Source organism: Patagioenas fasciata, chromosome 11 (assembly GCF_037038585.1).
Source record: "Patagioenas fasciata isolate bPatFas1 chromosome 11, bPatFas1.hap1, whole genome shotgun sequence".
Lineage (NCBI taxonomy): Eukaryota > Metazoa > Chordata > Aves > Columbiformes > Columbidae > Patagioenas > Patagioenas fasciata.
In genome coordinates, this window is record NC_092530.1 from 25,448,785 (window position 1) to 25,472,567 (window position 23,783).

Consider the following 23,783-nt stretch of genomic DNA (forward strand, 5'->3'; position numbering starts at 1 on the left):
CAAAGGGATGTACTGTGGAACCACTTTGAACAATCATCTCTCCATCTTAGTTACACTGCTAGCCATGTCTGAGTTAACGTTTTACACTTTTTTCTCATGTTTCTTAAGACCATCTCTTTTTAGTCATTAGCACAGATTGATTCCATCAACATTTCCCCAATCATTTTGAACTTCAGAATATGTATTGCCCAGAAAGCAATATGCCCTGTGCTGTTCTCTCAGTTGTCAATGCTTGATTCCTTCTTTAGCTGGATTCCATATATGGATGTCACTGCTTTAGTTTTCAAAATTAATCATGCTGGGTAGGTGAAAGCGAATTAAATTGGGTATTTCCCAAAGGTCAAACATATTTTTGAGCAGAAAATCTGTATATTGCAGGTCCTGTGCTGTGTCCCTGGCATAGTACTGTTGCTCTACTAGTAAATCCTGAAAGCAGTTGTGGCTCTTGAGATTGAACAATTTAAATAAGCTGGTAGTTTGAGCATCCTGCTGGTCCTTCTAATTTGTCTGTTTGCATTACCCAGGTTGTGATAATTTCTGTAGCTTTTCAGTTTAGCTCAGATGAGCGCTAGTGTAGGATGGTTTGCAAAATTCTGCAGAAGACGTTCCCGAGAGAAGACCCGAAAGAATGAACTGGAGCGTGGGAGCACAGCTGTCCTGCCGCCAGCGTTACGTGTCTCACTTTCAGACGTGGGGAGCAATCAGGGCTGTTGACCCTGTGGATGCTGAGTTCCAGCGAGCTTTTACTGCCCTGGTCCAAAACTGACTTAAATGGGAGCAACATTACCATCCCTATGGATTAAACATATTGCAACAGGTAATAAATTGAGGTGAACTTGACTGTGGAGGGCCACACAACCCTGATGAGTTCACTGGGACTCTGGTGAGTGCACCGTACAGGACTGCTCAGGCTTGGTTCTAAGTGACGGCAAGTCAGAACTGCTCAGAACCTACGAATATCTCTTAGGTTTTCCATAAACTGGCATCTTGGGTGCAACACTGAAGTCCCTGTGGCTCAAGTGCCCACGTGAAGTGTTGAGGACACGGGTGGGTGCTGAAGCCTCACTCTGCACCCTGCCCAGCAGCCTAAATGTTGAACCTGACTCTCCCACAGCTCAGGTCCTGAGCCCATGCACAGCACCCGGCTGGGCCAGGAGGCCTCCAAGGGGGCAGCAGCACCAGCAAACTGGAACCAAACATATTGATCAAACAGCATCATACACACCATGTTTTATTATCAACATCAGAGTTTATTAATTTATAAAACCAGGTCAAAGTGATACAACAAGTACATAAATAAGTACCGTAACAGACGTACATCCCATGAAGAGAATGAAGAACATGGCACTGTGTATTTTGTTGTCTTACATGATCAGAAACTGGAAAAATGCAACACTGCATTTTACTAAATGATGCTTATGATTTTTTTTTTGCCTTTCTGAAAAAGTGTTTATTATAAAATAAATACACGATCTGGATTCCACCTGTCCTGTCACAAATACAGAAAGCAGGTTGCCTTCTTCTTCTTAAAAAAAAATCACGAACGCTGTACGCTTTCCACTTAGTCTTTTTTCACCAGCTACTGCTACAAACAGACAACGCCTGTGAGGTGAGGAGTGAACCGCAGATCACTGGAGTTCCTCACAACCTCTTCCTTACAATGTCTTCACCAAAAGAACTAGAAGGTTAATTTATGACTTATTAGAAGATTTATAATAAAATTTTGCATGTCTGCAGCACATTTCAACCCTGTAGATGCTCCATGCAGAAGGTGTTGCTGATGCCAAACTGCTGCTTCTACAGTTGCTCTGCAGCAACCTCTGGTCTTAAGACCTCAGTTAGGACACGCTGCACCCTTCCAAACACCAGGACGGGATTTATGGAGGCAGAGGCTGCGGTCCCGTGGAAGGGCGGTGGGACAGCAGCTTGCTTTGCTCTCCTTTTAACGTGCGGTGACACAGGACCTGTAATGGCCCCGTGGCGGTTCAGACCGTGCACCGCAGCACCGTCTCCGTGCTGTCGGGAAAGGGCAAAACGCTGCCTGGCGGTGAGGGGTGAGGGACAAAGTGTGAGAAACAGCCCCGGGACAGGGACACTGGGCAGGGGGGGAGGAGACACTGCAGGGCCCAGCAGAGACTCCCCTGTGGCCATGGAGGGACCAGGGGGGACATCCCTGCAGGCCATGGGGGCTTGGAAAGAGAACCCCGTGGTTCTCACCGATTCCAGGTGTAAATATTTTGTTCTTCCAAATCCATGCGGTTGATGGAGGAGCTCCCTTCTGAGCGTGTTTTCCTGTTACGCAGTGGACTGTGTCGAGTGCTTGGTGGGGAGGGAAGCATTCCTAAATATTATCTGCTCTCTGTCCAGGCTTAGGGACAACGATGTGGTTACATACAGGCAAGATCGCTGAGGACCTGAGATCACCCTATCTGTGTTCTTCTAATTCCTTCAGCCTTTCTTCAGCTTTGTGTCTGTTCTCCTCCCTGGCTCTCTCTGAGCAGCATCACGCTCTCTCGAGGCTGCCGGCAAAATCAAAATCCTCGCTCTCCCTGTTGATTTCACGGCCCCTGGCTCTGAGCGTTTCCACAAAGCTTTGTTTGCATGCGTTTGAACAGCACTATTCCTGTCTGCTTGGGGAGTAGAAAATGAGAGCAAAGGCAGAGTCACCTGCTTCTTCCAACTCAACACCGCAGCCGTGCGGCCGTGCACTATTTCAGTGACTCTTCATTGAAAACATTTTTAAAATTCCACTTTTTTCAGCAGGTGAGAGCCACCTTTCTTAAACACCCTGTAACCATGCTATACTAAATTTAACAATCTCTCAGACTTGTTTTTCGCAAAGATAACAGAGCCGCCACATTCTAAAGGCCCGCTGGAGCTGTTTGGTGTTTGTCATGGGACAGAGCTGTCCTTGAGGCGTGAGAATTGAGAGGCCACCCTCAGAAAAATGCAGAAGATTAGGTTTGTAACAGATCAGAACACATAAATTAAGCACTGGTGCAACTCCTAAGGAGTTATTAATTGGGAGGCTTAATCCTCTAGGTGTTTTGCAAGTACCACTTTCTACCCCGTCACTTTAGAAAGAAGTTTGCCAGCCGAGACCATGTGTTAATAGGGCCCAGAAGAATGAAGTTATTAGGGCTATGATAGAGCTAACACTTCACATTTTTTAGAGAAGTGGGTGGAGGAAACAGTGAAAACCACTTAAAAGCGAACATTTGCTCAAATTGCTACAAAAATACAGTGATTGCCACTAACACCTGCTGTTCAGTTTATGGACTCAGTTTGCTCAGCTACAAGACACCATCCCAAAGGCAGGCTGCTTAGGAGTTTGTTAGTTTAAATCCGTTTGTAATGTCTCCAACACAAGTATTCTTATCACTTGTATTTCTCCTCCACTACTAAAAAAAAACCCAAAAAACAAAACACCAAAAAAAACCCAAACCAAACCAAAAACGCAAGTCATTTCAACACCAGAAATGGTGTAAATTCAGCACAGGAAATAACGCTCTCTGTAGCTCCTGCACATTTATTAGGTGTCCTTCTTTTCATTAGTTCGAATAACTTGCCAAATAATAATAATACAGATGTTCTGCTTTCTCTTTTAACTTGCAAAGAACCGCAGCTCTGGGAAAGTACAGTCTCTCTGTCTCCTTCCCCCCAGGAGCACAGAGCCTCCCGGTCTCTTGAAGGAGATATTTGAACGGTTGACACAGACCACTACACATAAAGCAGCAAATTTGCTGTGCATGATGTGAATAATTACTGCATTATAGTTTTGGGTTTTAGGGCAACTGTTGACTTAAGCAAAATAAGCCTGCAGTCCAGCTGCAGATCCAAGTTTTCATAAGTTTTCTTGTGTTTCTCCCTCCAGTGCTGTCTCCCTTAACAGTGACCCTTTTCAGGCTTCTCAAGGTACAAAACCTTCACCAAATCCTCCAGCTCAGTCCTGCACACTCTGCTTTCACACATTTGGCTGATCTGAGCTTCTCCCTCGCTAAATATTTTCCACTGGCCTGAAAACAAAAACACAAAGAAGACAGATACTGACTTAGAAAAGGGCACCGGGAACTCTGAAGACATTTACAAGCTCTCTCCAGAGCAGCTGATTCACAGTGATCAAAGGGAGAACATCCAATCCTCCCATGGAAAATATGCAGAGTATCTTACAATCACGTAACATATTCCATGCAAAATAACTTTGCTAAAAATCATAAACAAGGACCAGAATATTATTCCTTTCTTTAATGAAGTAGTACTGTGGGTTGACCCTCTTTTGTCAAGCATTGATGACATTGGATACTCTGCTTTATGACAAGAGTATGTGAAAATCTAACTGATGGTAAACCAAAGTATTTATAAAGTTGGGAAGCAACACGTGTGAAGTGCTTCAAGCACTGTGGACTCGGCCTGTGTGTAATGTTTGATGGATATTAATATTTCTATATATTTTTGATAATATTAATAGAAATGTCCGCTGTCCTAGTAACCAGAACACCATACTACAGATAACAATGAAAAGCTCATGGAAGGTTGACAGCAAAAAGTCAGGAAACTTTTCATATGAAAAGGTGTCTGCTTCTCACCAATTCTGTGTAATCAAGAATATATTGTTCCTGGGGAAAATACTTCATTGCCTATTGAGAGACCTCAGAGAAAAATGACAACTTGTAATGCAAAGGAACTGGGAACTAAAGATTTCTGTACCTTAATTCAACTATCAAATTAAGTGTCATGTCCCAAGCTGGATGAAATACAAAAAATAATTGAATCAAGAGTGACAAAAGGATTACAGGTCCCTTCAAAAGACAGATGCTAATACAGAAGATATTGTTAAGAACATGGAAAGGTTTCTTTCAAACTTATATGTATATAGGAGAACTCCTTGAATCAACTCTGAATTTTTTCCCTTCTAAATGACCTTCTAAAAAATTGGGGCATCTTACCATGTTACTTAAAGAAATACAAATTGTGCTGCTGTACTGACATCAGTCATATTTCAGACTTACAGCAGTATGGGCAGAAAACAGCTGATCTTATGTTTTATCGAAATACAGCATGGACATAAACTGCTATTATATGTATCTATATTTTAAATTGCTGTGTTTTGATTATTTCAATCTAAACTTAGAAAAGGTTGGAGCCATGTGCTGATGGAAAAGTTAGTAGAGCTGCTTGTGCTGAGTAAGAGAGGATGTTTTTCAAGGCTATGATTATATGGAGAACAGAAACCTGAAGAGGTCACAATTTTACTTACTAGGGGTTGTCCTTGTTATCTGCTTGAAGTAAGGAAGTTCTTCAAACTCTCTCTTGGACACTTTTTCAACGTAGAAGTGACGCAGAATCCCTTCAGCAAAGGAATGAGAAATGCGTGTTAGTGGCAATGTGCCTGTTCTAAACTGGTTGCTGTCCTGCCCCTGTGTAGCGTTACTGTCCACTCGAGTCACATTGTGACAGAATCCCTTACCTATAGTGTGAACCCTTCCTTGGCGTGAGTAAATGCAGGATTACAACAGAAGCCAAAATCCCAGCATCTTGGAGTAAAACCGTTATAATTTTGCAGTCAGGTACCATTTTGCCTGTCATGAGCTAGCGGGCAGCAGCACTGTCAAATCATCACAGGGCTTTGTGGCTTCTTGCACACACACAATCATTATTAACCATCCCACCCTGAGCGACGTTCTCCACTTTGGGCTTGGCTTTGTGCTTTAAAGTGCTTTCTAGAAATGTGCCATCTCTGGGAAGGGATGCGTTATATGTGGGTTTCCTATGGGGATCACTTGCTAATTGCTTCAAGTAGGTCACGCAGACAGGATTTTTAGGAGGCTGTCAATAATTGTTATTACACTAAAAGTTAAGGATTTCCAGAAATGCTTGAGCTTCGGAATGCTTTTCTATTTTTTTTCTACCTTTACCGGTTGGTCTAGTGAAAGATATTGTTTCCATCCTTACCACAATTTTGCCTGTATTCCAGACCATCATGGGTGCAGCATCACTAAGGTAGACAGGGCAGACTGATTTCAATGGAAAGCATTTTGGTCCCTCCTAAATAAGAACCTCCACGCACTTGGTTCAAACCCGACTACCCATTTCTCTGCAATAAATCACCCAGGTTTTTGCTCACAGCCGTCTGTCACTGCGCGTTTGCTCACAGTCAATGGTGAGAATTTGCAGAACTTGGGCTTTTTTGTGTTCCTAATGGTTTTTGTGCAGTGAAACCTGAGTATGTTGGAAGTGGCGATATCCTGGATTGCCAGAACAGCAGTCTCAAGATGCTTGGGTTTGTAAATTGTTCTGGGATTTTAATGGAAGATGATATACACTGTTTAAAGAAAGAACTTGCTCCACTCACCTTTTCTAATTGTCCACACATGGATTTCTACTTGAGGTGGTTTTTCAGTCTCTACAGCAATTTTTCTGATGGTTTCCCCTTCCTCTGTGAAAACGGATTCATAGACGGGAAATGTCTCCTTCCCACAGAAGTAATCTTTGTTGTCAAAGGTTTGACTTGGCACTTCTTCTGTTTAAAAAAAAGCCCAAAACACATACTGCAGCTGTAATCAAGTCCTCCAGAACTTACTTGGCACCAAAAGCCAAGCAGGTTTAGTTTATAAGTAGAATTTTCACTTGCATGGCCACTCAAACCCATCTCCAGCTAACCCCCAGCCATCTAATAGTGATGTGTTCTGCTAGGTTCTGATGGCCTGTGGTGGCAAGACAGTATTTGCTTTTATAATCCAGTTTCTTAAGGAGATGAGCTGTGTACAACCACGTGGCCTGTGAGACTCCTCCCAAGTTTTGAACCTGCTGTCCAATTTTCAAGCAGATTTGCAATAATGGCAAAAGTCTCAGAAGCAGTAAAATAACTACATGAAAATTGGTGGTTGGATGGGGTGAAGAGAGCAGAAATCATGCTTTGCTAGGAAAAGGGCAGCAGAACCTCCAAGGTTTGCGTTTTGGCGGGCAGCAGGCAGCTGGGCAGTGCAGGCCTGAGCAGGCCGCATCTGGTAAAGTCACCCAGCAGATACGCAGAAATTGTAATTATTCTGTTGGTAATTGGAAGATGGACAAGAATGTGAGGGAGATGACGCAACTCAGAAACTCAGGCTACTGTTTGTGGAAAAAAAAACCCTAATAATTAATACATCTCCACACGTACAGGACAGGCTGCAGGAAGAGGTTCGGCTTTCTTAAAAATCAGCACACAGAATCTCAAAGAAAAAGACAGTAACTTTCTTTTTGTTATTAAATTTTCTATTGAAGTCTGTTTTGCTGGCTGTTCTCATCAAAAATGAGCCAAATAAAAGCTGTGGATTCGTAAGTGTCCGAAAGGATCTCGATAAACACCCCCGCCTGCCCACGGCCACCGCGGTTGCTCCCAGCAAGCACGGCCAGCCAGAGAAAATGGGAGGTGTGCATTCTACAAATGATTTCTGTACATTATTAAACAACTCATTTCCTCAGAGCACTTCTGCCCAAAGCGTCACTGAACAAGCGTAGAAATGGGCCATGCAGATTAGAAAAGAAGTTTAAAGGCACAGAAGGGAACTGGACACTCCTTTGCCCTTTATATCATACACAACATGGCTGGGCGTTTGGCAGACTGTCGGCAGATTCATGTGAGCAGGTTTGTCACTAGTTGTAGGCATTGCTTTTAGTAAGTAATGTCTACATAAGTTCAATCATTAGTGCAGCACAGAAACGATGCTAAATTTGTGAAAAGTTAGTATTTATTTTAAGGATTAAGTTACATAACTGACACCAATCTATAATCAGGGGTTTTGAATCCTTCTGGTGCATTTTAAAAAGCAGAAATTATTATCTCCATGCAAATTTTCACAAGCTAGAACATGATTTGAAGCTCCTGAGGGCACTGTGGTGGGGAAAGGGTGGGAGAGTTTTTTGACAGTAATGTACTTTCTGGGTAGGTTTCTGTAATATTCTCTTTGGAAATGAGTGTCCATCAGTCGTGGAAAGGTAGAGACAGGCACTGAGTGATGGGCAGCTCTGCCTGTCCCACCCAGAGGTCTCTGCACCCCCAGAACTGCGGGCACAGCTACTGCTGCTCTCATCACATCTTCTGCTGACCAGAAGGCTTGAGCCGAGCCCCTTAACATGCACAAAGAAAAGGTGTCTGTGATCAACTTTGTTTTACCTGGACAGACTTTACAGCATTTTCCTTCTACTTTCTGAGGGTATTTGCAGGGATATTGTTCTGGACAGTGAATTTTCTTACATTCTTGTTTGGTGATGTTGCAGGTGCACAACACACACTCTACGATTCCAAAGGCCCGCAGATTAGGATGCCAAGATTCGCCGTGTGAGTATGTTTTGCCGTTCGAAACACAAACTATGGAAGAAGAGAAAAAGTACGAAAAAGTACAACTGGAAAAGGTATGTTCACTGGCTACCTCTCTATGAATATCCATTTGATTCAGGCACTTTTGTTTAAAGCAGGGTCTCTATACATAATCTGTTAGTGTCTCTGGCCCATTTCTCTGCTTGTGAACTTTAACTTGGAGTTTTGCTGCTTAAAATGAGTCTGAGCCTGTGGACACCCTTTCCTGAGTAGTTTTGCCGCCTTGACTCCAACTTTGCTCACACTATTTTGAGGAGAACACTGGAGGTTGCTGACTATAATAGCTCCTCCCCAATGCACACATTTCAGTTCTGCATCATTAACCACCTTATAAAACTCACTCCTTCCCCTCCTGATCTCACTCCACACCCAGGACACAGCCTGTTTACATTGGCTCTGGCTTCTAGAATTGAATCTGCAGATGACAGGATCATGACATTTGCTACTGCGACATCTGCACAACCTTCCTACCATTAGCTGAATGCGGCTTTTGCGGGGAGAGCGACGCTATCGGCCGGAGGGACTGGGGCCACCTGCTATAAGAATTGCTTTTGCGTGAGACCTCCTGCTACACAACACACAGAACAAAGCAAGGGCATGTTGCAAAATTAACGTTTAATGTCCTTTGTGGGAATACCTATGTCTAAAGGTATAGAGAGAGGTTTGGCTTTTGGAATCACAAGAAAACAGTAATGTGAAAGGGACTGAAATTTCATTCCAATAGCATCGAAGCACCTCAGAATATTTATTTGTCAGTGCCCCTGGGAGACAGAGAAATAGAACTGACACAAGGAGAGTGGAAAAATCCATGCCTGGTGGGAGCCAGTTTGGGTCACCCGGCAGTTAATGGGAATTATATCGCTTTACACCATGTTTGCATTTGTCCTATAAACCTTACATCTTTCTTTTAAAATATTTTATAAACACAAAGAAAAATGCAAACTAATCCTAACAAGGTGAAAGAAAGGGCACCGCCTGATTTCTGAAAGCAGCTAAAGTGAAGCTGGGATATGTTGTAAATATTTCTAATTCTTCTAATATGCCATCATTTTTATTAATGCCTTTATTTGTAAAATATGTTCCTATTTTGCCTGTAACTTTCAAAAGCAATTTAATTTTTATCTGTAATCTGAAATTTACATCTAACTGGTAACAGATGTGACCAACTGGTTATACTTTACTGAGTTACTGAGATTTATGGGGAGCGTTCTTTGCAAAGTATTGTCTTTCAGGGGGTTTTGCTATCATTTGGTTTATAATTTGCTACTTTTTAACTCTTTCTTAAGACATGTTTTTATTTTAGAGGTAGGAAACATGGTTAGTTTTTCCTTCTCAAATAAAAGCAAAGTGTTATCTGTATCCTAAGAACATGGGAGAAAAAAACTACAAATGAGAAAACTGGTAAGTACTTGGCTGCTCAGCAGGCTTCCTGCACACTTAAATACTATATTATTAGTTATATTTATGCTTATATGGATATGTTTTTCCCTGCTAGAGTTCTCCAGATCCTTTATGGATATAAATATTTCATTACTTCTCCCTGGCAGGGGAGGGGATAATACATGACACCGTGTAGATACATATTCTCTCTGTTTTAAGGGTTTGTTTAGCACAGAACAGTTAAATAATTACTCTGACGTAGCAGATGAAGCCTCCAGTAGAAGCCAAAATACAGCAATTAACTTCTAGTTCCCCAGTGCCCTGTTTTTAGTGCTCTTCATGTTGAGAATGGTAAATCTGTATCCACCGAAGTGCACAGTATTTGCATGTCAGAACTGTTGTGTGTTGATTTTTTAACTTGTTGAACTGCGTCTCAAGGGGCATAAGCATTAATTAATAGAACACTTGTTAACTGCGCGAGAACAAAAGAAAATCCATGGTCAGCATTCCCATTTCCATCATGGGGATCTCAGACGCTCCCCAGGCTGCGAGTGTCTGAAGTTGTGGCACGTACTCTGCACTGCATCCAGAACTATGCTATTCGTCCCTATTCTCTCTCTGTTTGCCGAAACAAATCAGTTAGAAATTGCTTTGGTGATGTCTTCATGTGTGAATTACATGTCAAAGATATTGCACTGCATGGAAATTCCTGCTCATAGATTCAGCATAAAACACTGGCATGATCTGAATGTTTTTTCATGCTTGTTCAGGTGGATAATAAAGATCCTATGGCCAACATTCCTTCTGTTAGTTAATACCTTAAAAGATTAGTTGGCCTTAATACAAGGGCTTTTAACTCTTTGTGGGCAGTTTCTAAGTGCACGCTGACTGATATTTGTGGGTAGACGCTCTTCTGAACATGCATTTTTACAGCTATTTCTTTTATGGCTCTTAGGGCTGTTCCTGCAGACCTTAGCTCACTGTGATACACTCACCGTGGGAACCGAGCATCCCACCCTTTCTATTGTACAAACCCTGCTGTCCCACGAACTGGAGAAGTGATATTTTCCCTCTATTTTTGCCCTCCCTCTAATGCAGCTGGAATATGGCTTAGTCACGTTTGGATAAGGTTTGCCTCTTGATACTATGAAAAAGCTTTATGGTCTGAGAATTGTGCGGCAATTTAAACATGGGCTGTTTACAGCTAGTAAAGCTCCAAAGTAAGAGTGAGTGTAAAGAAAATGACCACAAGTCATTTCCTACTGGACAAGTCACTGTGTGAACTGGTTAGCGAATCTGATTCGCACTGGGTCTCTGGATACCAATGGGAATTCCCAAGATTCTGCTATATATTTTAAGAAGTCTTTTTGAGCGATATGTGATTGATTCCTGACCCAGAGTAATACTATAAGAAGTACTCGTCTTTACCTCGTCCATGCTTGTGCTTGTTGTTGATGACGATTTGCACTATTGTTCCCGAGGCTTGCTGGGGATCGGGCAGGACTCCGCGGTTACTCCTGGCACTGGGAAATCGCGGAATGTTGACAACCTGCCTCGTGGAGCCGGGCGACAGGTCGTAGTGCGAGCGATGGTACGAGTGTCTCTGGACACAGAAACAGAGCAGGGAAGTCAATGTCTCATTCCAGTGACCGTGGGAAAAATGCTGTACCTGAAGCTTAACACAGGCAACGAGAGTTGCCACTGTCATCAGCCATCATTACATGTAATGAATGGCACCATTCTAAAGAAAGGCCATTCAGGCTTTGCAGATGTAATAGTTAACATGGTAATGAAGTCATCTACACATATGCAGTTGTAACTCATCTCACCAGGCTGTATATGTCAGTTTAGGTGTCTATACCTGTGGTGTGTGTAGGTGGTCATTCAAAGTCCCTAATCAAGTCAATGGACACAGAGGCAATTGCAGAACTTGACCTGCTGTGGATCTCTGTATCATATGGAGATGAATCACAACCCAGAAGTGCCTGTTGTGCTCCTTGTATTAAAAATGGTGTTCAGAGACAGATATCTACTCTAGTTTAAGATTAGATGAGAGGAATTGTAAGCCTGTCTAGTTTTCCTCATCAAAATTGCTTTGTATGGGGGCTGCAGTGGCAGAGCGCGTCCAGAATGACCATCTAGCTTCGTCTGCACCATGCACCGCCAGGGTCAGCCAACCTTGCTCACGCTGAACAAAACCTTTCTACAATCTGTCTTACAAACTGGGAAGCCTCATTTTATTTGCAAAGGAAAGCAGTAGTTGTGGTGGTGTGCAGCATGTTTTTAGAGCAAAAACACTGGTTGTTTTCCAAGAATTATTTTCCAAAAAGATCCACGGGCATAAAGGCATAGTGTATAGTATAGCACTTATTTTATAAGGCATCATTATTCTCACTAATCCAAAGAGCTGTTGCTTCATGTATTTAGGTAGTGCACCTAATGCTTAAAAGCTCTTCATATTCTCTCCAAATGCTGTTATAAAAATAATCTCTTGATGAGTAAGTTGTTAATGGACACTCTCAGGCCCAGAGACAGTGAAGCCTCCAAAAGTAAACATATACATGTGTATATATCAACTGGGAAACAACAGTTTGCAATTATGATTTAAAAGTGATGTTTGCACAGCAAACAAAACACTGTCGAATTTTATTCTTATAGACCATATACGACAAAGACCAAATCCAGAGCCTGCGGGAGCTCGTGGGAGTTTATAATTCAGAGTTATTCGTGAACTCAGGTTGAGTTTATTAGGGGGTTTGCAGAAGTGAAAGAAACCTATTTTGGGCTAGATTCACAGAGCCCAGGATGAAGCAGTAGATATTCAGACCCGTTCTCATCCTTTTCTCTTTTCCCCAATGTACCGGCATGCACAGCGCAGCAGGAAAATGCATCTTTAAATTGTAGGTGACACTTACAGCTTCCCTGTTGGCTGGCTGCCGGAAGATATCTCCGTCGGAATGTTCCCATGATAATTCTCCATCTCCTGTATGGGAAGCAGAGCGGTATCAGTTAGGGGAGTAATTGCACAACACCCTGGGAGACACTCAGGGGAAAAGCCTAATTCAGCTTTACCACTAAATCAGGGTGGAGGTTGCATCCGTGTGTAGAGGTGTCAGTCTGTAGCGTGACTTGGCTGTACTAGATTCTGTAGAGACCAGAAGGAAGATCCCTTCCCAAACATTATGCAAACTCAGGATGAAGATTTACTCTCAGATTTATGCAGCTTAACAAGATGCTATGGGCAAGGTGATTTCCAGCAAGCATTTGCTGTGTGATCTCAGGCGAAGGGCAGGGGACATGACTCAGTTTAGCTCACAGACAGAGGCTCAGTTGTTGGACATTCCTTCCCCTGCGGGCTGAGAGAACCCACCAGCACAGTTAATGATGCTCAGCTGAAATGTAACCTGACTCAGAACTGAATCCTGAATTACATTTTGTAGTCAGCTCTGAAATGTAGCCATTATATATCATATGATATATATCAAGAAAAAGTAAGCCATATTCTGTCCTGCAAAATCCCTGTCTCCATATCTATATGGTTGTTTACTTCCCTCTTATTTAAGTGTCATACTCCTTGAAGAGCTGGAAGTTGGCTTTCCTAAACTTCAGGGTCCTGACTTTAGTCTTCACTTGTCCCACACCCCCAGGACTGCAAACTCCATGAGCACATATATTGAGAAGGACAAAGTTGATTACGAGATAAACTATCAATCATTTTAACATTTTAAAATAAGAGTAATAGATGGTGGAACACGTTTTAAAAAACCTGCATCAGTGGAGACACGGGGTCATCTCTACTGCACAATCCAATTTAATCTCACCTCTCCTATAGAAATTCTAATGAACTTGTTTCTCATTATTCTCTCTGGCTGAAGTGACTGATTCTCCAGCATGGGGCTAATTTACAGCATAACTATGTCTCTCACTTCATAGTTTGAAAGTCAGTTTAATTTTTGTAACTGGAAGAGGTTGGTTTCAAATACAGATCAAGTAACTATCAGGGAACAGATACCAGGAATCATATGATTAGCAAGGATTTACTTTAATTAACTGTCCATATATTACAACAGAGTATCACTAAATGTCACCATAGGAAGCTATCACCTTGCCTGCTTGAGATCAGAAAGCTTTATCAACAGTTTGCCTGGCAAAATGATCTGTAAAGATCCTGTGGAACAACATGGCAGAACAACCGCCGTGCACAGAGATCCTCACCCTTGCTCTGCCGGAGCTGATGGATTTATGCAGCACACAGCGTTGCCCTGCTGAGACACGAGCCCAGGTCCTGCACGGTGTCCCGCTAACGTTCATTTACGGCTGCATCTCCGCCAGTTCAGTAGCTTAGAGAGCTCCACACCGACATGACCGCACAGCTTCCAGCCGGGAACTCGTTCTTTCTCAGTGTGCGGTACTGTCCCTGCATCGTGCTGCATTATTGAGCACCGCTGCACCCAAAGGACCCTCTTTCTGGCTCGGTCCCTACGCTGGTCCAAGCTTTTACTCCAGCCTATGTACTCAGTAGGACACGGACTGGGCGACTGTGGTAGTTGGCGCTTCACAACTCCAGCACTATGGGCAAAACTATTCAACTGACAATATAACACTCCTTATTTTTACTGTGCAATAGTACTGAGTTCAAACAAGCAGAATCTCCAAAGGGTGTAAGTGCACAAAGGTGCAAGCAGGAGAGTTTTTCAAGGCAGCGTGGCATCACTGATATCAATAGAGTGGCACTTTTGAAAAGCATAGGTACCTTTAGGTGCTTATCTGCATCTTTGAGAACTGGCCACAGGTGCTTATATACCCTAGAAGTGGTGATTCAAATGCCACAATACCAATAGTGAAATGAAATAGTTAGAAATTCTCAGACATTCAGACAGGCTTTTAGACAGACACTTAGGTTCAGACATTCAGAAAGGCTGTGAAGGCCCCTAGAATCAAATTCCCTATGTGTACAAGATCTAAAATGCAATTGCTGGTAAAATACTGAAGTCACTTGAGTATAGATTGACACCCAATTCAAACTGGAGTAATTTGCCTTACCCTCTGAATTGAAACTCTTGTGTCTTGCAGAACCTGAGCAGGTCTGGTAACCTGTCAGATAGAAGCTTGTCTTTTATTGCTAAGTTTTTCTACCCAGAGCAATGGCAGCTATTTCAATACATCATTTGAAGCCTTGATTTCCCTCATTATGAGAATGCAAGTTTATTATCAGTGCATTCTCTCCTTCTTTTGATTTAGGAAAACAAAGGCAGCACCATCCCCCTGTTGGAATTTGAGGTTTCATTTCCCACCGTGCACTGGACTGTAAGTACAGGGGACACTTGCAGGTCGCGTCCTGAGTGACGCTGCTGGTGGCACAGCCAGGGCTGACAGGGGAAGGAGTAAATTCAGAGCCCGACCTTCTGTGGCTGGGCTTGAGCTTACCTCTGCAAACCGGACAGCAGGACTCCGGAACAGAAACTGGGAAAGAGCAGGTTAATTTGGGACAAGTCTTCAACCCACAGTACACGTTTCCTTCCTGCCAGTAAAACACAAGGAGAATTTAGAAGGAGTCATCAATTCGTCTGGTATTATATATGCATTTTCTATGAACATGCTTCAGTGTAGTGTGTGTGTACATAAATGCCACTCCAGCATACAAAAGCAGAATATAGACCAGAGGAAGGTCCCCTTCTTTCAAAAAAACAAGGGGGAAAGAAGTGAGTGTGTGGGGAGAAGAACTGTAATTATTGTAGGCTGAAAATGTACCTGACATAGTTGGTAATAAAATCACCCAGTGTAAATTCTCGCCTCTGCTCTCCCCCTGTTGTGTCTCACCATTGAACTGGAGGAAGAGCTTAGCAGTAACTAAAAGTCATAACGTCTTTTCAGTACCTGGGCTGTTAAATTTGTAGTTATTGTAGATGATGTGATCAGAGGTCCAGAGTTGCCAATACTCGATACTGAAGAGCGGTCTGGACTGAGAGGGATGTTTCAGCTCAGACACTGGCTCTGAGGGGTCGCTGGGTGACTCAATATAAACTGGATTTGAATTGGTGACATCTCAGGAATGGCTCCGTGGCCCAGTGCCAGTTTACAGAGGTGTCCTCTCCCAGTCTGGGGGGCTCTTAACTTATCAGCTCAGCCCAAATGAATTCAGTTTCAGTCAGTGGCTTAGCGCTATATTTTCCAGTCAGGTTGAACTGAAATACTCTATATATGCCAAGGAGCAATATTTACCTGCTGCCTCTGTGCTGTGAGCTCACTTAGAGCAGATGCCTGACAGGGTAAGCTTTGTCCCCTGTGTTTGAGTAAGAGGCAGCCTGGCATTTACCAGCTGCTGCAGACTGGCTCTGAGCACTCTCAAGAGCTTCAGCATTAATTCTCAATCCCCAGCCTTTGCTATGCATTGCTTATATTTCAGTGTCATGTCTTCTAGAAAGGAGAAATAAAGCACAGACAGAGCAAGGCTCTGTGAAATCCTGGTACTCACTGAGCAGCTGCACTGGGCGCACTGGTTCGCTTGCCTGTTTTGGAAAAGCCCCTCTGCCACAAACATTTCGCCATGATGGTAGGTGGTGCCGTTGTATTCACAGGATTTCCCGGTGATTTTGCTGCTTACTGAGAAAAGGGAGTCTTCTAGAAGCAATGGGAAAGGAACACTTCATGCAAATGTTCTTGACAACTTGCAGTATCACAAATACAGGGGAGGAAAAGTTTCCCTTCTCCCTCATTTCTCTTTATTATATAAAGATAAGTTTTGTCATGCCACAAAGTATAAGTGATATTCTCATGCTGCTCTTTTGCTGAACTTTAATAATTCACACTTTGAGCTGACTGTCCCAGTTAATCTTAGGATGCTGATGATCAACTGAGATGCCAACATTGATGGCCACGTCTCATGCTGCTGCATTTTCTCTTGCTCTGTTTGCTGTAGCACTTGGTATTGGGATAGGTAGGTGCAGTTATGTGCCCACGTTATATTTACTTGTTTTTTTCATGCTTTAATATAGAAGGCATTAGGTCCTGTATACACACAGAATCCCACTGTCAATAACACTGTTCTAGTGTGGTTTTCCCCTTGTTAGTACTGGTATAATTTTATTAATGATGTGTAGTATTGTTGCCCGTAGAAGACACAGTTGGAGGGCAGCAGGTTGTGCCATAGGGCATGCCCGACACTACTTCCGTGCCATCCACAGGCACAAACCCTCTGGGAGAGGAGCAGTGATACTGATGACGGAAATGTGTCAAGAGAGCACAATATACTCTCTAAGTGGTTTGTTCCTAGCGGCTTTCACAATTCATTGCTGCTGTTGTTCTCAAAATGGGCAAAACTTGTCAAAGGCAGACTTCAAAAGCCGCCCAAAAGCTGATTTTTCTCTTACATGCATTTTAATGTCAGACATGCAAACGAGTGCATTTTGTTTGCAGGACTCGGTGCATATGACAAAAGCACAGGATTCAGTGTCAATTCAGCCCCGAAACCTCCTGTTTCAATTCAAGATCATATGGAGTTCTGCACCACATGGGTTAAATTTTCTTCTAAGATAAAGCTACCCATATCTTACCTTAAAACATCCCCTAGATTTTTTAACTATTAGTAGCTGACATACTCTTCAAAGGGCTTAGACTTTACCTATGAAATGTAAGTCACTTGATACCTATTGGGCAGTGAATCTGGCACTATACATTTACATTCACATGAACGGGAAGAGGCATTTTGAACAAGAGCTCTATGGAAGTAACAGTGGGGTGTTTGTTCTCTGGTGCCTGAGTCACTGCAAATTTCTAGGAATGCAGCTGAAATTTCATTCAGTGAGTTTGGGTTTTCACGTAAAAGAAACCTGACCTGAAAATTCAGTTCTTGCTGTAGCCCCTTTCATTATCTATCAGATAAACCTGCGGAGATTTTTGTGCCATTACAGAATACACATTTTTCGGCTGAGAGCTCAAGTGAAAGAAGAGTTTTCTGCTGGTATGCCCTGGCATTAAACACTGACATTCACAGTGTTCCGTAAAAGCACATATTTAGCTGTATTGGTCCATAAAATTTAATAACATTGTGAATGGTAAACATCAAATCTGGCTATGGAACACATGTACCACAGTATTGCAGACTCTAGTGGGTCAGCAAAGAACCTTCTGCAGGGGAATGGCAGAAATGATCCATTTTGGGTTCCCTGCCTAGCATTTCATTTCTCTTCAAGAGACAGATGTGGTATTTGCACCTCTTCCTTTGAAGCACCAAATACATCATTATTTCAGTGCAATCAAGGGTATCTAATTATACCTTTCCAAAATCTTAATAGTTCAGAGCTTTGACACCACCTGCGCTTGGCACAGAAATGCGGGGCTTTTGGCACTTTCTGTATGGTTTGCTGGCGATACACGTGGGAATGGCAAGACGCGTGCTCTCCTCGAGACACGGCCGTTGAAAGTCAGCAGCAAAAAATTCAAGTGACAAATTCAGCTGCTGTCCCATTAGGCACAAATACTGGAAGGCACAAATCAAGCGGCACTTCTCGGGATTGTGCTACCTCCTGAAGCTTAGGTCACCGTAGTTTCTTGTGCTTTCTGGGAGTGTTCTCGTAGAAAGCAGAAAGAGTGACTACAAACCCCTGAGTTATCCCCTTGCAGCAGAACTGGAAAGAAATGAAAATGAAAGGCGAAATGTTCACGCAGCCTCTGCAGGACGTGGCTGTGCCCAGGGATTGTGGTCTGACTCATTGTGACTCTTCAGAGAATTGGATAAAGAGCATCAATTTTACCGCAGATTTCCCTTGGTATATATGTTCACATTGTTCAGATCACTATGAAATCACCAAATGCCTTTAAACTTTTCTAAATAAGGGAAGAAAGATAGTGAATTTTTTATTGCTTGGAAAACAACGGTGAACAGTTGCAGTAGGTAATTGTTTTCATCTATATCTCTTTTAAGTTGATCACAGAAGTTAGGTCTATAACAGCTAAATCATAACATGCAGGCCAAAATGCATATACATCTGCCTATCTTTGGAATATGGGATGAAATTCTATTGCTATTTTGAAGTCTTATTTGTTGAAACAATTATAAGAAAAGTCAATTTTAATAACATAAGACCATGGTTTAAGTCCTGTGCTGCAGATACCTGTGCATGTCTTTTAGCACATTAGATGAATGGGGCTATTTGGTTGCACAAAATAAGGTTGAGAAGAATTTTTCAGATCAAGATCACATTACTGTTATTGCAAAAAATATCTATATAAATATATATGGACATATATTGGAGACAGCATACTGGAGAGTGCCACTGATCCTCTCCAAACACAGCATCTGTCTAAAACTGCGAGGAAGGTTTGTTTATATTGCACATCTAAATAGAACTACAGTCTGGTGCCGTTTCTCTATCTTTGCGAGTGTGTGACTGACTTCTACTGCTAGGACTCGCCTTGGGTTCTTTTCTAGTGCTCTTTAAATCATGGCTAATTAGAGGAGTTCAGACTCCCTCATGATATCGTGTTCTCCTGCAGAATATGAAATTAGAGTCATTGTGGGTTGTTTTAATAAGTGCCAGCTTTGAGCTTTGAAAAATCTTGGCTTTAATACTGGTATCAGCATGCGTTATTCTGTGCCTTAGTTCAGATATGTCAGAATTAGATTAATTAACTGCAAATATACTGCATTGCTCAAAGCTCTATTTGTAAACCTTGCTTCTTAATCAAGATTGTTCACAAAGCTTTATCAGGCATTTTAATGGTGCTGACTAACATTGCTTTAATTAGCTGCCTCTGTAAAGTACCAGGCAAACCATCTGTGTGAATCCTTTTAATTAACTGGGTTCCATCTGAGCTTTTCTTTCTGGCATTCAGTGGAAGCAATATAAAACACGCAGGGTAAAGATATAGCATCAACTGGAAAGGAAGTATCTTTGTTTCTGTGGTTGGCGTTAATTCTCTAAAGGCTCAGATGTCACTATAGAAGTTGACAGGCTATGCTTGTATTTGCCTGGGATTTTAGTGGGATCAAGATAAGCCCAATATGGATAGCACTGATTTATTGCCAACATTAGCATTAGGTAAGGGCAGGGGGCTAAGATGTGTGACCTAAGCTTCATTTGCCTTGATATGGATTTGAAATTATCCTGTAAGTAGCTTCAAAGGTTGAACCTGGCTGAAGAAATCTTTCAGGTTTTACAGACAGGCAACAGAAAACAACTGTATCAAAACCAGATTAGCTTCAAAACATTTTTTTAAGCAACTGGAGACTATGGTGGCTCTGCTTGAATTCTTATATCCAAGCATTCCTCTCTTCCAAACACACTAAGTTCTGGTCTTAATGAAGCCAACAGGAAGTCTTCCTTCAGGATTCAGCCTAAGTGCTTGCTTGAATGCTGGTTTTAAGATAATGTTTGAGATGGATGCATGAACTGCGAGGAACTGTTGATCTATACAAACAAGATTTGTATCAGTTCAGATCTGTAGTGCAGCCCGATTCACTATGAGCTAGAACTGCATGTAGGTCCAGTTCACGTACTCCATGAACTACAGGCCACTTGACAGGGCGTGTGAAGGAACGTATGGCAGAAAGTTTGCCATGAAGGGATGCTGGCCTAGTGGGCAGCGCAGCACTAATGCTTTCCCCATAGTCTGACAAACCAGAGTTAGCTATGAATTGATAAACCGCAGATATTTTATGGACATTTTCTGCTTCAGTGGAATTTACTCCAGTCATGGGAACCTGCCTGGGCTCCTGATGGTCAGCCCAGGGCTGGAGGTTGCCCAGGGCCGAGGTTTGAGGGCAGCCACACCACACACAGACCAGGGTTTTCTGGCTTCTGGGGCTTTCCAGTGTCCTGGGAGAAACAGATGCTGTGTCACATGGATCACAGTCAGTTTGGGAAATACCATCTTTTAGCTTTTTCTGTTTACAACGATTCCTTCCAGGATTCTTATAAAAGCTTGGTCCTGAGATGCTTTACCCTTACTTGGATATGAAGCAGAAGAGCATCAGATATCTGCGACTAATCCCTTGAATAGCTTAGACAAATTCCACGGGCAGTTCCTGGTGTTTGAAACAGTGGTAACTTCTGTAAAAATATTTATGTGCAGAGTGAAAAGCAATAATTGGCTGTGAGCAAACTGGGCTTTTGGGAAACGTTACCATAGGGTGACTTACTTGAGGAAGGGCTTTAGGATCCAGGCCTCACTACAGTCAATTAAACTTTGAATTTGGATCCTGCTGGCTAAACTCAGGGGGTACAGCTACAATTGCCAGCAAACAACTTCAGGCCACTAACAAACTGGCAAAACCACCTGAGAAACAGTACAGTCATGGCATGATAACCAGCAAAGTATTCCTGATGACACATCTGACCTTCAAGACAAGAAAACCAGTTCCTTTTGGGCGGTCTCCTCATTGTGGACGGTGAGACCAAGCGTCGTGGCTTTCTGAGTGTCCCTGGGCTCAGCGTGACTGCTCTGCCCGTCCCAGGCTGCAGGGAATGGGGTGTACTCCCGAAACAGGGGTTGCACAGCTCACACAAATAGGGGTGCAGGGCAGGTCCCTGTGCTGCCCACCTCTCCACAGGATCTGCTGGGACCCCCCACCTCAGGACGGGTCCATGGGGTTTTACTGCTATCCCTACAAGATACTTTCTAGTACAATATTCTGGCCATACTTGTCAGTACTTAACACTCCCACTATTGCTTATTTTAGTATCGGAACATCTGGCAAAGATCATATTTTAAAAATCCTACAGACTCTTGGCTTGCTGACATAGAAACTATTTTTAAACTGCAACATTCAGAATCACCTAGTGTCATTTACTGAAAAGGACGGGCTTTTAACGTCAAGCAGAAACACTGGGCACTCAGCCTGGCTTGTTTCTTTGCAGTTTGTCTGTTTTATTAACCACCCTAATAAAAACAATCAAGTGCTAAACAATATGAAATGAATCATGAGGTCTAATGCCTTAAGAAGCTTACCATAGTGGGAACTGCTCTGCAGATAGTCTCTCTGGTCTTTTGTAAGTAGACAGATTATGAATTTGAATCCAGAGAGGATTTTATGTAACATGTTTTCTGAATCGACACGGCGCATAAGCGTGTACAGACCAAGAGACTGAGGATTTGGTTTAGAACCCTCTGTGATTTGGTTTAGAACCCGAGCCACTAGACAAAGAACTGAATTCCGGTGTAATTCTGGGGCAGCTGTTCGCACTGCCATCTCTCCCGCATATTCCCTTGTGCTCCCAGTGATTTTCCTACTTCTGAACACAACTGGAAGGTTGCAACAGGTACCTCAAAGCTCTGTAGGCTGTGTCCTGCTGCAGGAAACTGCCTTTGGACACCACCCACCTGTGCATCTCACATGCTGCTTCTGTACAGACATCAGGTCACCCCAAATCCTAACATAACATCATGCCTTGACATTTAACATTGCCGTAAGAATTGCAGGTCAACTCTCCAGAAGCAACACACACGAAGAGCAGTTATGAGGCTCAAAATAAAACACAGCTCTTGGAAATGTGCAGACCGTGAGCATTTCTAATGCCAAAGAGGACCATGACTGGAGTGTGAGAGCACTTCTCCCTGGTTTGCTTATAGGAAATGTTATGAAACCTGAATCAGCTGAGGTACCCCCACTGTCCAACACAAGTGGGCAGCACTTTGATGACTTGACAGCTGTTTTTGGAAAACTGTTTGCTTGAGTAGGAGTTGCACACACTCCTAGGTCTCCTTGTTAAAAAAATACATTGTTAATTCTCCTCCTTTGTGGAATCCGGGTCTTTTCCCTACAAGCAAAATAATTCTGTAAGGTAACTCTACATGAGTCAGTGGGGAGATACAGGCACCATTCTTGCTTATTGAAACTTTTTACTGATGTTTTTCATAGCAATGTTAAAAGCTAACACAATGGGCTTCAGGTTCCACCGTAAAGGATTAATTCTGGGAGGCCTCAAAATACTAACTGAAGCAGTCTGGAATAACAGTAATGGGGTAACTTACTCATGTGCAGAAAATTACATTTCTGGATAAAAACCTGCAGGTGGAGTTGAAATTTAGAAAAACATCCAGGCAGCAATGTAGAATAAAACGCTAACTGGTACTGACTGCAGTTCATCCCAGCAGCTGGAGCATAAAAGGGAGGAAAGCGTTGCAGATAAGATGTTGGAAGCTTCCTTTACATTTTGCACCTTGTTACCTCTCCAGCTTTCAGCTGCTCCCAGAATGCAGGTGGCAGCTGCCAGGAGCCAAGCACAACATGAAAAACCCTGTTTTCCTCTGCCGCTGAAATGCGTGATTACCACGGAACAGGCTGTCGCCCACGGGAGCTGTGCATCTGTCTCAGAATGCAATTCCCTTGGTGGCTGTGGATGGGACAACAATTCCCCGCGTTGGCTGGCTTGGGTTCTGTCACTCCCAGCGCCGTCCTGAGCCGGACAGAACAAACTGTGCCTCCCGCTCCAGCTTCAGCTTCTCTCTGAAAGCGGAGCTGGGACTGGCAGCACCAAAACCAGTTCTTGTCTTTGTTTGGCCAAACACCCGTGACAATGGGTGCAGAATTCCTGGTGCAGAATCTCAAAACCTTACGGGTAATGATGCACCCCAAGGTCCCACCTTGCATGTGGTGAACAGGATCTTTTAAACTACAGTCTACATCAGTCCATTTCTTTCAAACGGGAAGCCAGGGAATGGCTTCTAGAAGGATGTACTCCTCGGTGAGTAACACTGCAGAGTAGGAGTGTTAAGTAAACAAGGTATAATGTTCTAATTTCAACTTCAGGGCAGCAATATTGAAAATTAACTCAAAGCACATGAGCTGTGCTTCACTTCAAAACATTTCTCTTCGGCAGTTAATGCTTTTGCACCTCATGCAGGAGAAACTGAACTACAAGGAAGGTCCTGACAGATGAAGCGGTGTGCTGCATTCTGGATGGTGTCTGCGTATGGAGAAAGCAACAGCCAGTGCTATTTTGGTATCACGTTGGCTGGCAGCGGGTTTGGACTCTCCTTTGTAGTTGTGCATGTTTGCTGCCTACAAACTCACATGACTTATCTTTCTGTGTCACCAAGGACA

The 23,783-nt window shown here is 43.0% G+C and overlaps 1 protein-coding gene across 2 annotated transcripts in view; it reads right to left on the minus strand.

Moving 5' to 3' along the window:
* Positions 1 to 1,229: 1,229 nt before the first annotated feature.
* CHRDL1 (chordin like 1) overlaps positions 1,230 to 23,783 on the minus strand; it is a 38,502-nt gene continuing 15,948 nt past the window's right edge. The window contains exons 5-12 of one of the 2 annotated variants that reach the window (XM_065846877.2): positions 16,215 to 16,357; positions 15,167 to 15,260; positions 12,655 to 12,722; positions 11,168 to 11,342; positions 8,156 to 8,350; positions 6,353 to 6,520; positions 5,258 to 5,347; positions 1,230 to 4,016 (exon numbers count right to left, since the gene is read on the minus strand). In XM_065846877.2, the coding sequence (XP_065702949.1) occupies positions 3,886 to 4,016; positions 5,258 to 5,347; positions 6,353 to 6,520; positions 8,156 to 8,350; positions 11,168 to 11,342; positions 12,655 to 12,722; positions 15,167 to 15,260; positions 16,215 to 16,357 (1,064 nt within the window). In that variant the 3' untranslated portion in view covers positions 1,230 to 3,885. Of the gene's footprint in view, positions 4,017 to 5,257; positions 5,348 to 6,352; positions 6,521 to 8,155; positions 8,351 to 11,167; positions 11,343 to 12,654; positions 12,723 to 15,166; positions 15,261 to 16,214; positions 16,361 to 23,783 lie in introns of both variants that reach the window. The other variant, XM_065846876.2, reaches the window with a different exon arrangement.